The sequence below is a fragment of the Fulmarus glacialis genome, unplaced genomic scaffold (genome assembly GCF_000690835.1).
Source record: "Fulmarus glacialis isolate BGI_N327 unplaced genomic scaffold, ASM69083v1 scaffold36214, whole genome shotgun sequence".
Classification (NCBI taxonomy): Eukaryota; Metazoa; Chordata; class Aves; order Procellariiformes; family Procellariidae; genus Fulmarus; species Fulmarus glacialis.
The window spans coordinates 16720-28976 of record NW_009209420.1 but is presented as its reverse complement, the minus strand read 5'-3'; the positions used below and the strand labels follow the sequence as shown (position 1 = coordinate 28976).

The 12257-nt window shown below is 36.8% G+C and overlaps 1 protein-coding gene across 1 annotated transcript in view; it reads left to right on the top strand.

The window, feature by feature from the left end:
- Positions 1–268: 268 nt before the first annotated feature.
- The window catches only part of ANKLE2 (ankyrin repeat and LEM domain containing 2), a 13972-nt gene continuing 1983 nt past the window's right edge, over positions 269–12257 (top strand). Inside the window, exons 1-11 of the mRNA XM_009576816.1 lie at positions 269–746; positions 1824–2015; positions 3272–3465; positions 4367–4555; positions 4853–4975; positions 5369–5435; positions 6113–6294; positions 7809–7915; positions 8809–9002; positions 9951–10677; positions 11256–11387. Coding sequence (XP_009575111.1) covers positions 269–746; positions 1824–2015; positions 3272–3465; positions 4367–4555; positions 4853–4975; positions 5369–5435; positions 6113–6294; positions 7809–7915; positions 8809–9002; positions 9951–10677; positions 11256–11387 — 2585 coding nt within the window. The remainder of the gene's footprint in view (positions 747–1823; positions 2016–3271; positions 3466–4366; positions 4556–4852; positions 4976–5368; positions 5436–6112; positions 6295–7808; positions 7916–8808; positions 9003–9950; positions 10678–11255; positions 11388–12257) is intronic.

The window sequence follows — 12257 nt, the reverse complement described above, 5'->3', positions numbered from 1 at the left end:
TAAGCTGTAAATACTCTTTCAAGTAGTTGTGAGAGGAAAGGAAATAAACTCTCGGTATGAGTCCGGTAGCTTAAAAATGTTTTTACTGTGTTGAGTTGAAAAATACTTTGTCTTCTCTGCAACTGCAATAATTTCTTTAGAATCAGATAAATTGTTATGAGACACTTTTTTCCTTGGTTTTAATACAGCATTTAAACAGTAGAAAAAAGGTGGTGTTCTTTACAGTTTCTCTCCTCTCTCTTTCGCCTTTCCTGTAGGTAAAATAACAATGGATGCCATATTATCCCGATTGAAGCAGCTCACCCCTGATGAGCTTAGAGAAGAAATTGTAAGAGCAGGACTGAAATGTGGGCCTATTACCTCGACTACTAGGTTTATTTTTGAAAAAAAATTGGCTCAGGCATTGTTGGAGCAGCAAGGAGCGTTGGAGGAAAAAGGATCTGCTCTCTCAGAGGAGGCTGCTGGAAACATCCTGTCTGATAGCAGCCAGGCAGGAGCACAAAAGGCTTTGAAAACTACAGCAGTGAATCACAACAGTCATGGAAGTGTTTCGGAAGAGGTAGACTTTGGGTACTGCGTAGGTCTGAACCCTCCAGAAGAAGATGCCGTGATGCACATGAACTGTTCAGCTCCACTCTGTGGAGCAGGATGTGGTGATTCACAAATGAGTACTCAGACGCTGTCCAGAGACCCTCCACTGTTCTATGGTGTTTGTCCAGTTTACGATGACGTATTGGCAAGGAATGGTAAATATTGATGTCCTTTATTTCCAATAATAAGCGTTTTACAATCATGTCTAAATAGACCTTTTTCTATATAGCAGGTGATATGAACACCACTGTATTAGTATTTTAAGCATTGCTTGAAGTGTTTTTTTCTGTAAGTAATATTTATTGGATCTTCTGAGGCATAGAAACAGTTCTAAGTCATTCCAGGTGTTCTGCCATAATAGTTGATACACATGGGGATCCTCTACTTGACGTAGCTCAGATGAAGAAAATTATTTCCTACTGCTACTGTCATATCCATCCTGTGCCTGTAATCCCCCTCAAGAATAAGAAGTAATCCTACAAATAAACAGTCAAGAAACTATTTATACTGTCATCAGTTCAAGGTTAAATGATCTCTTCTAACAGATTTCATATTTTCTTTTCTGCCTTAATGCCAAATGGTATCTAGAAGCATCAGTCATTCTTCACATTTTACTGATGAATACTGCAGTAAGGAATTATTAAATTACCTAGTGGCAGGATTACAGTAGTGCATAAACGACCATTTGCTCTGAGACAGTAGTAAGTATTCTTTCTCGTATAAAGGATATTCATGTATCTTAATTTGAATGAATTAACGTTAAAGCAAAAGGAGAGGAAGGAGAAGGATTTGATTAATAGCTAAGGTTCTATGTAGAGGTCTTAAAGTTGTGACAGTGGATCACTTACATAGTTGATCTTTCTGAACAAGAGAACATGGAACGTAATGCAGGGTGAATAAGCTCTGAGTTTGCTTTTCAATCTGGATGTGAAATACCTGCTTGTTGAAGCTCCCATCTATTAAAAAAGATGTTCAGATATCGATTGATACGAATATACTGTACAGGCCAACACTGTACGCGTATCACCTGATGTTAGCTGGAGTGTGTAAAATTCTTCTACTCAGCTTCCAAGAGAGAAAATTCAAAAGGACTTTTGATTCTTGTGCCATGTTTGGTAGAGAAACAGTTGGAGACCAAAGCTGGAAGGATAGTTGGAGAATTTTGTAATCTGTTTCTAGGAACAAATCTGAGATTATTGAAATAATTTTACTTTGATTATACTTTGTTGCAGAGAGAATACATGTTTATGAAGATAAAAAGGAAGCTCTCCAAGCTGTTAAGATGATTAAGGGTTCCCGTTTTAAAGCTTTTTCAAACAGAGAGGATGCTGAGAAATTTGCTAAAGGAATCTGTGATTATTTCCCATCTCCAAGCAAGTCCTCTTTATGTTTGTCTCCAGTGAAAATGGGATCATTTAACAGAGGTAAGTGAAGGTGTTCATCTGTGTACAGTAGATGCAATACACAGTCTGTTAATTTTTTTATAAGAGAAGAAGCAACAACTTCGTAATACTCTAGTAACAGAAAAAAATTCAAAGGGTGAAGCATCTTAATAAATTGAAGTCCCTTTAGAGTGGTGGTGTTTAGGATAAGCTGTAAGCAAATGTTAGATCACAGCTCCAGAGCTTAATCACCAGATAAAATTACTGTATAAATAGATATGACAACCAGTATTTAATTACATTTTTTCTGTGAAATAAATTAGAAACAGGCAATAAAAAGCCTATTTTAATTTTTTAATTCAAATCTGGTTTTACTTCTGTATAAAATGATACTGTCGCTGGAGAAGTCATCCTTAAAGTTAATTGATGCTTTTCCAAGAAAGGAGCACCAAAGTTTATGTACAGAAATAAAAAAAGAAGTAGAGTATGTTGGAATCCTGCCATTTCTTTTGTAAAGAACTACCACAGAAGTAAATTAGAGCCCCAGGAATCTATGGAAAGACTGCTTTGTGTGTTCTAAAGCATAAGGTTTGGCCTTCAATGTATGGTTTCTATGGTCTATGTTATGATAAACTGGTTACTTTTAAAAGCAATTGTCGTTGTGGTTCGCATAAATTTTACACTAAAAAATGTTGCTATTCTTCTAAAGCTGAGTTGTTGGTAATGGCCTGCATAGATAGGTTGCTTAGTAGTCTATGCTTATATTTGGTAGGATTTGATTTTACTCATGGACTTCAGGATTTTCAGGTTTAGTAAGACGCTGATAAAATTGCACAGTATATTAAAACTGTACTTAATTGTTAAGTAAGTTCCTAAGTTCAGAAATAAAATGGTAAACACTGATCATATTTCACAGTGTTCCCAATTGCTAGATTAAAGGGACTCAGTAGTCATGGAACTGCAAAAGCAGTTTTAATACTCAGAAAATTCTTATTTCTTGTTGAATTTTGCTTTTAAGTTTGGATGGAAGCAGATTGGTAATTACAAAATTTACCAGTCCCTATTAAAGTCTGAAACAGTTTTACAAGATGATTAAGTCATATTCTCCTCCCTCCCTATTACTAACTACCAGTATTTTTAAATGGCTTGTCATTGACCTCAATTTTTTTATTCCTGTACATTTAAGATGCAAAGTTAATACGTATCGTAGATTAAAAGCTTGTTTTCACAGTCTGGGTATGAAAATAGCGATCACTGAAAAGAATGTATCTAGCAACATGTTACTTTTGTTTTGATAGATGGCTTATGCTCCCCTGAGAACGAAACTGCTAATAAGGAGAGAGCCAACAGTTATAAAAGTCCACGGACTCAAGATCTTACTGCTAAGCTTCGGAAAGCTGTCGAGAAAGGAGATATAGCAACATTTTCAGAACTTATTTGGAGTAACCCTCGCTATCTGATTGGGTCTGGAGACAATCCAACAGTTGTACAGGTGAAAAAAAGGAAACAAAAAAATCCAAGTTCTGGTTTAGTGATTTAGCTTTGAGGCCTGATAAGCAGAACTGGAAGGAACGTTGTTTCCTACTCTTCCTTCAAGATACCTTGTTTGCGTAAGTTACGCATCATAACTGAGAGTTCGCTTTGCTCCAGAAGAGCTGAAGACACTGAGTATGCAGTTCTTTAGGGGAAGAATAGTTTTATCCAGTAGTGAAAGAATAGTCTTGTCTTCATATAGTATTGATCTCCTCCAAATAACCCCAATCTTTTTTAAATAGAATGATTTTAAGGAGTGGGGTAGTGCCTAGGCTGTAGTTAGGTGTTCCTACAGCACTGCTTACCTAGGCACCACCGCTAAATCGCAAAATGTGCTCTGCATCTAAAATCCATGTATAAGGTACCGTTTAGCAGACGCTGACAGTCTTACTTAACAAATGACTTCTATCAGACCAGCTTTGTGAAGTCGTTGAAATTTTGTATGTAATATATTACAGCAAACTGAATTTTATCTATATACACACCCATTTTCCTGCTCTTTTTATACACTGAACATCCTATCTCCTTTTATTACGTGATATCTTAATATACCTTCTTTGCACATTTTTGCCCTAGATGTAAAAAAAGACTATAGGTGAGTATAAGAATAATTTTGTTAATTGTAAGAATAATGTGGGTATAAAAATGTCTAAGTCTTTCCAATATCATATAATTTACTGCAGTTCTGAATGTTTGTGTGCTGTTTTGTAAACATCTTTTCCTAATAAAATATTAAGAAAAAAAATCTAAATATAAGACTCAGTGTGGGAACCTTTGTATTTTCACAGTTAAATCAGTTAAGCATATGGGCGTAAGAAAGCTGTTTAGATTTCATTCTAACGTTTGTCTTTTTTTTTCAGGAAGGGTGTAGGTACAATGTCATGCATGTTGCTGCCAAGGAGAATCAACCTGGTATCTGCCAGTTATTACTGGACACTTTGGAAAATCCTGAATTTATGCGGCTTATGTATCCAGATGATAATGATACAATGTTGAAGAATCGCATCCAATATATTGTTGACCTTTACCTTAATACACCAGATAAAATGGTAAGATTTTAATGATTGCCAGTTTCTTACTATTATGGAAACAACTGGAAGGTGTTAAGGATGTGAAAAGGAGAAGGAAAGAGAATAGAACGGGACACTTCTAGCAAAATGACCTATTCATGAGTTTAGTGCGTTTTAATAATCATTATTCTACAGTATGGTGGGAAAAGATCTACTAAGAGCCCTGATAATTAGTCATGATATTTGTTTACTTTTCCCAGTCTCAAAATAAAATACGTGGGATTGACTTTATCATGTTTCCAAATGCATGTGAATTTTCCCTTTTTCCCACTGCAGGGATTTGATACTCCATTGCATTTTGCCTGCAAGTTTGGGAATTTGGACGTTGTTAATGTGCTTACCTCACACCCAGCTATTGTAAAAAATCCGAGAAACAAATATGATCAAACTCCAGCAGAAGTAAGTCTATCCATGCCCACAAACAAAACGAAAAACGTTATGCTTAATCAATATTTTTCAAGTTCAAGCATGTACTAACTACTGTAGACAGAAGGCTTGTAGTAAGATACTAGTGTCACGATTAGAGTGTAAATCTTTGATAACATTAAAAATATTTTATGTTGATTGTATCTGGGGAAAAGTTCTAGATTTTGTGATTCGCTACCTTTTCTTTACAGTATCCATTTTATAGATATGGATGTATTTTAGTGGTTGGTTCTACTACGAATCAAAAGTACTGGATGAGATGGGGAGAGGCCAATAATGTGACTCTTCAAAAAGAACACATGTTGCAATTGATTTGAGGTTGATGTCTTACGCTTTACTAACAAACAACTAAAATTACGTTAACAGGTAGTTTGTGAAAGAAGCAAGAATAAATCTGCAGAATTGAAAGAAAAACTGAGAGAGTACTTGAAAGGTCTGTATTCAGAGTTTTGTGCTATATCAGGCACGTATTTTGGCTCTTTGCTGTCTTCTGTTCTGTTTGCTTTCTGTAGCATTCCTGTTCATAAATGATGCTACTGTACAGTGCTGTGAAAACCAAAGAGAAACTCTAAAACTGACGAGGAACAGAAAACTTTTTGTCTTTTAAATTACGTGGTCAGAACTCTTACTGTACGGATCACAAGGTTATCCTCACAGCTCTGTAACCTAGGCATGGTCCTTATTTTATTCAGCGAGCCTGAAGCAGAAAGTTTAATCTAAAAGCAAACAAAAGACTTTTACGGAGCGAGAGATTTATTTGTCACGCTGGGGAGTCGTGTTAATTTCTTTAACACAGAACTTTTCATTGTTTTGTCACATGTGGGTTTAGGCATTTGCAAAAGGAGGTTTTGAAATTTGTTGAAGATCCTTAGGGAAGGGATATATGTATCAATGCAGGTATTTTTGTATTTGAGAGAGAAGGGAGCCTGTACTAAAATACAACCTGTAAGCAGGTGGTAAATATTGAAACAGAGAGTTTGAATTACGAGTAGTTTTACTGATGAAATAAAGTCAGATGGTGAAGTATGCGGGCATATTGATATTCTAGGAAGAAGCAGCAGGATAATGTAACATAAACCTCTTAAGAAAGCTTTGTATTCTTTATTTTAGGTCGATATTATGTACCACTCTTGAGAGCAGAAGACAATTCCTCAGCTCCTGTAATTGGTGCACCATGGTCACCCGATCAGACAGACGATAGCCCCCAAAGAACTTTATCTAAATACACTGGCAGCCCCAAAGATCCAGTATTGTCGATAAGAGCTTTCGCAGGCCCCATGAGCCCCTCAAAGGTAAGGAGAGAATTTCATGAGACTCTGATGCCTATTTTTCCTTTTTTTTAATAAAGATCCATTAGAAGATCCACCCATGGGTCATTGTGTGGTGTAGCTTGCTCCTGTTACAGATTGTGGCTCTCTCTTTCTTGAAGAGATGGATCTTCCTCTGTAGAGAAGGAGAAGCACAGAAACTTTTAAATGTTTTTTATTGCTGAAAACATAGAAACGTGTGGTGTAAATAAGAAGAATGGAAGTTCAGTCAAAAGAAAGTTGTTCTTTTCTTTTTCCTGTTGGAATCTATTCAAAGAGCACTCTTTGAGACAAACCTTTCATTGTCTTACAGATAATTGCTCTAACTTTCTAATCTGAAACAAAGCCTTTCCATGTGGCTATGAATCGGTTTAAAAAAATCTTAACTATATCTTTATCTCATTTCTAGAAATGGACACTGGATGTTAGAAGCAATTTATCACCTCTGTTTGTCGAATTAACATTATTTTTTCTAAATGGAAATGTTTTTTTCTAAACAGAAAAACTGACGACCAAGTAGTACGTGTTGGGATAGTTTTGGAAAAGTATTGATCGTATAGTAGAAAAGCAAAGTCTTTAGTTTTCAGGAGGTATACTTGGATACCAGTTAAATATATTATAAATTTATAGGCATTTCTTTGACTCATCGGTTTAATACGAACATGCTGGAAGCATGACGGCTCTAGAAACAGTAAATAAATACAATTGAGGACTTTCTGTCATCTAATGCTTGAATTCTTCCAGGACTGAGTTTCACCAAAATGCTTTTTCTTCTAAATAGGCTCACTGGTCAGTCTTCTGTTTGCTTGACAGAAACGTAAATATATTTTGTACTGTGAAAAATTTTACCTAGAGTGTAAACAACGCATTATTTTGATTACTGACAGATACTTTTAATGTCTGAATGTGATTCTTAGTCATTGTTGCTGATTTTTGTCATGTAAAGGCATAAAGTTTGGGATTTTACAAAAATCCATTAGTTTATTCCCTTTAGCAGTTCAAATTCAAACTTCAAAATAAACAGCAAGAATACATTCTAATAATTGTAGCAAGTCTGTGGAATTAAATATATACATATAAAAATACCACCTTTGCATCCTAGAAACCAGTGACCAAGAGAGCATTTATCATTCAATGAAATTATAATGGCATGGGAAGATTGTAACACATACCTGTTTGTTGCTGCACGCAAATTAAAACCAGGCAGACTTAGTATCTGTACAGTTTACTTTAAGGTGGTTATACATTATGGTCCTTACTCTTTTAATAAGCAGTCATGAGATCAAAGTAACCAGTAGTACTGGGAGGAGTAACTTTAGATCCAATATGAGATTCTACATAGCTAGAGTTGAGCAATACTTGTGCCAGACTTGAGTTGTTTACATGTAGACAACAAACAGCTAAATGTCTTCTAGACCTATAGGTAGACATTTAGCCAGCACTGAGTTAGCTTCATATTGTGGGGGGTAGGTTTTTTTAATTATTTCTGTTTTTTAAAGGCCGAAGAATTTCGCAGGCTTTGGAAGACTCCACCTCGAGAGAGAGCTGGCTTCTTTCACAATGTCAGGAAATCTGATCTGGAGAGAGGTGTTGAAAGAGTTGGAAGGTATCTAAAAAGAGTATCAGTATAAAAAATTGGCAATAGACAGAGGAATTAAAAGCAAAAGACTTGTGCCGAGAGTTCGGTTATTACTTACGGAACAACGCCTTAGGGCAAAAGTTACTGGCAGAAATATTTATGAAGTATATTGTAGTTGGATTTTTACAGTATTTTTGTGTTTAAAAAAAAAAAAAAAAGCTAAAAATATGAGAGCTAGCTGTCTTAGCTTTGGAAATAAAGAAAAAGATATTTTAACTATGATTGATGGTATGTATAGAATGCTTTTCTCAAACATTTACTTGCCTGATTTGTCAGAAGATGTAAAATTATCCATAGCCTACTTTTTCTGTAAAATTGAGGGATTGTTAAAAGGTACCAGAATGAAATTTGTATTATAAATGTTCTGCTTTATAAAAGCTGTGTGTTGTGGTATGTGTCCTTGCTGTTAAAATACCTTGTATCAGCAATATATGGAAGAAGCATACTTTGTTAAAAGCTGATTAGATTTCTTTCTTTAAAAGAACCCCTCACTTCCTCCTACCTTCCCCCATTCCCAAATAGAAAAAGCTGTTGAGTATCATTCGAATTATGCTTACATCAGTGGGGATTCATCTCTATCTGATGTCTAGATACAGTCAGCTTAGAAATAGCAATCTTTATGGTGCTAACTTGAAGAATAGTAGATTAAATTTGAAAAATGTTCTAGAAAAAATTAGATTATACTATGTTTGCTAAGGATGCGTGTATCGCTTTTGCAGACTGTTGATCGTTGCGGAATTGTGTTGCCTAGTTGCACGTTTATACTCCTATTAATAGCTGATAAAATGTTTTCAGAAAAGTTATTGTCAAACTAATATTTATGTCTTCACAAATGATTCGTTTTATTTTATTTATTGCAGGGAGTTAGCTCATGAACTGGGGTTCCCGTGGGTTGAATACTGGGAATTTCTGGGCTGTTTTGTTGATCTGTCTTCCCAGGAGGGGTTGCGAAAATTAGAAGAGTACCTGAGTCATCGGGAAATGAGCGAAAAGGCTCAGCAAGAAACAGGGGAAAATGAAACATGCAATAGATATAAAACTCCGCATCCTTCTGGTAAGAAAAGGGCAAGTGCTACAAACAACAGGTTGTACCTAGGGAGAAGGGGGAGAGAGAAAGCTTGGTGCCCGGGGGAAGTAGTATTCACCTGTTGTGGTTGCTATTATTAATCTGTTATCCAAACGGTCCGATTATAGTATTGAAAAAGTAGCTAACACCACTGTGAGTGTAGGAGAATTAGAACAGACCTCATTAGATGTTCATTATCTTTCATACGAAGTACTTTATTTGATTGTAGCCCCCAAATGAAATTCCCATAAGAAAACGCCTATCTTCAGTATGTTTTTACTCACAGCATTTGGGAATTTGTCTTAAGAGTATAGAATTTTGTAATCCCCAGATACAGAATAACTCACTTCTTAAAACAAAGGAATCCTACTTTACAGTCGAGGGTGAAAGACAGACTGAACAAAACCCAGGAAAGCTTTTATACCGTCTTAGACCACCGCTTGCCATGCGTTTATGGAAGGCCCACGCTAGTCCCAAATCTTTGTGCTCCTTCCTCTTTCTTTCCTGTGTGATTATAGATCTGAAGGGGCTCTGGGATAAACCTGGGCTGACGAGACCCTGAAGGATAGTCATGGGACTAGGCGTAAGCCTTTGTGCTTTGGAAGAGATGAAAACTTAAGCTATTCTATACTAGTAACATTTTCCTACTACCCTCTTCTCCTTTGTTGCTGGTTAATGATTTGAAGTGAGGAGCGTAGGAAACACGGTTCTCAAATGACTAGGATATAAATGGTTATTTGCAAAAGAAGATACAGCAGTAATGTTGTCATTTTGCATTTGTAGCTTCCGCTAGGTTAGTTCATGCTGCTGCGTAAATAAAATTAGAGAGGGCTTCCATAAATAAGGCATAAAGACTGTGTATTTGTTCCTAGTTTATTTGATTGGCGTTCCGTTGAAAGTCTTTTCATGTGTTGCTCTTACTAAAATTGTTCACAGGCAAGAGTAAAAAGTGCTGCAATTCTATTTCTGTTGGAGCATTTTTGGATGAGGATGATGATGACATGAGCTTAGAAGAAATTAAAAACAGACAAAATGCAGCACGGAATGTCAGCCAGCCTATTGTGTCCAAAGAACCTAGCATTGATGCTATTGGAGATGCTGAGTGTGATATCTTGTCAATGGAGCATGCAGTAAACATTATAGAAACATCAGATCACCCCAGGCACTATGAAAAGGCGGTTTCTTCCAGCAAAAATGGATTTTGTAATCCCGTGTCCAGTGAAAGGATAATTAGCGACAGAAAGCATTTGCATGATAGCGAAGAATGCCTTGTATCGCCCGTTTCCAATTTAATGTCAGAATTTGAAAGCCTGTCATTCCAAGAACAAGACGGTGCAGGAGAAGCAAATAAAATCACTGAAAAACCTGAGAATGAGAGAATTCTGGCTGAAGGAACGAGTCAGGTGAGAATATCCAAGGACCGTCTGGATAAGACCGGCTACGCACTTTCACTGGCAAGTTCTTCTGAGCCAAGTGTTACAGGTAGACCTGGAGAGACCCAGTTAAGGACAGAACACAAAATACCATCAGAAAAGGAGAGACTGTCCATGGAATCTGGAATTCAGACTAATGAGGCACAACAACATCAAGAACTTTCTTCCCAGAAATTTCCTTTGAAGGCTTCGCCCCCAAATGACAATTCTAAGAAGTTATTCCTGCTTGGGTAAGAATTGTCTTTTTTAACACTTGCTTGTCCTTTGGCTTATGTATACCAAGCAAGATGCTTTTTATAATATCACTGACAGCAAGGTTGAGATTATGTGATACTAAGCAACACTAGTTGCAGTCAGCCTTGAATGATCATCTTAAAGTGCTTCAATGCTGTACAGTAGCCGTACAGTTCTCTTGCAGCTAATTACCTGAATACCATATCTAAAGCAGAAGGAAGATGTCGTCTTTGTTTCGAAATCAGTTTCAGTTAACTTTGCTGTTTCCCGTTTATCCGACAGGCCTGTGACATCACGATGAGCCTGACTTAAAGATTAACAAAGTGTTTACTACGCTCTTGGGATGTCCTCAGATTAAATTTTCAAAGCTTTTATTTTATGAGACTACTGTGTAATACTGGACAGTCATTCATGTGGGGGCCTGCTGGAAAAAGTTCATAGAGAAACTATGTTTATAGAGGAGCACGGGCAACTTGTTTGCTTGTTATCAGAAATAAATGTTTTGGAATTGGGATGCTTTATTGCCCGAACAAATACATAGTTCTCTTTTCATCTAGTTCTGTTTATATTCTAGGGAGCAGCCCTCGAAGCTGGATAGTGATGTCTTAGCAGCTATAGAAGCAGTAGAGATTGATCCACAGAAATACCCAATTATTTACAAGTGGAAGCATGCGGTGCGCTCGTACTCTTCATCTGACAGGCAAAGGTATTTCTGCCAATTCAATTAAATGAGTCGAAATAAAATTTTTAGCGGGTCAGCTGCAGAAGAGCTTGAATAGCTAGAATTTCAGGCCTTGTTGCTCACAAAAACCTTGTTTTAAATATTCAACTGTATTAACCATTAGCGTGTTTCTGAAATTAATCACCAGGCCTTTTTGGCTGGTGTCTATTAATAATACGGAAGGTTTACTGGTGCTGCAGTCACATTCCGTTACACTGCAGTTCCAGATAACTTCAGCGTATCTCTGCAGACAAACCAGACAGAAAATGAAGGTCCCGTGAGCGTAAGTGTTTTCCAGTTGGCAGACTGCAGACAAACCAGACAGAAAATGAAGGTCTCGCGAGCGTAAGTGTTTTCCAGTTGGCAGATGTCTCTGTTTGCTGATGTATTACTTAGTACGTGGATCCTTCTTTGGTCTTAATGTGATGTCAATTGGTAATTCATCCCTGTTGTGGATGCAGTGCAAGAATGTTGTATTGCTTGGAGGTACTTGGGTTGTGCAGAGTGATGTTAAAGTGAATTTAATATCTCCAGGCTTCTTTTTATTACTGCTTTTATTTTTACCCTCTGTTACCCCAGTCCAAAGGAATTGTTAGCGTGAACAATGGTGTGTGTTAAGTTTTTAGAGAGAATGTCATGTTTTGCTACACAAACAATGGAAGCAGGCTGCATTTGTTGGGATGCCTGAATACACGTTAAGCCGTTTATGTTTTATTTTGAATGCTGTTGCTTTTGGGGACCCAAAGCGACAGTTTTCATACAAGTGCCGCCTTCTGGCAATTGTGTATTAACATGAAGATTTATTTCCATCGTGACAGACATTGGTCAGAACACTGAAGAGTCCCTTGCTTAGAC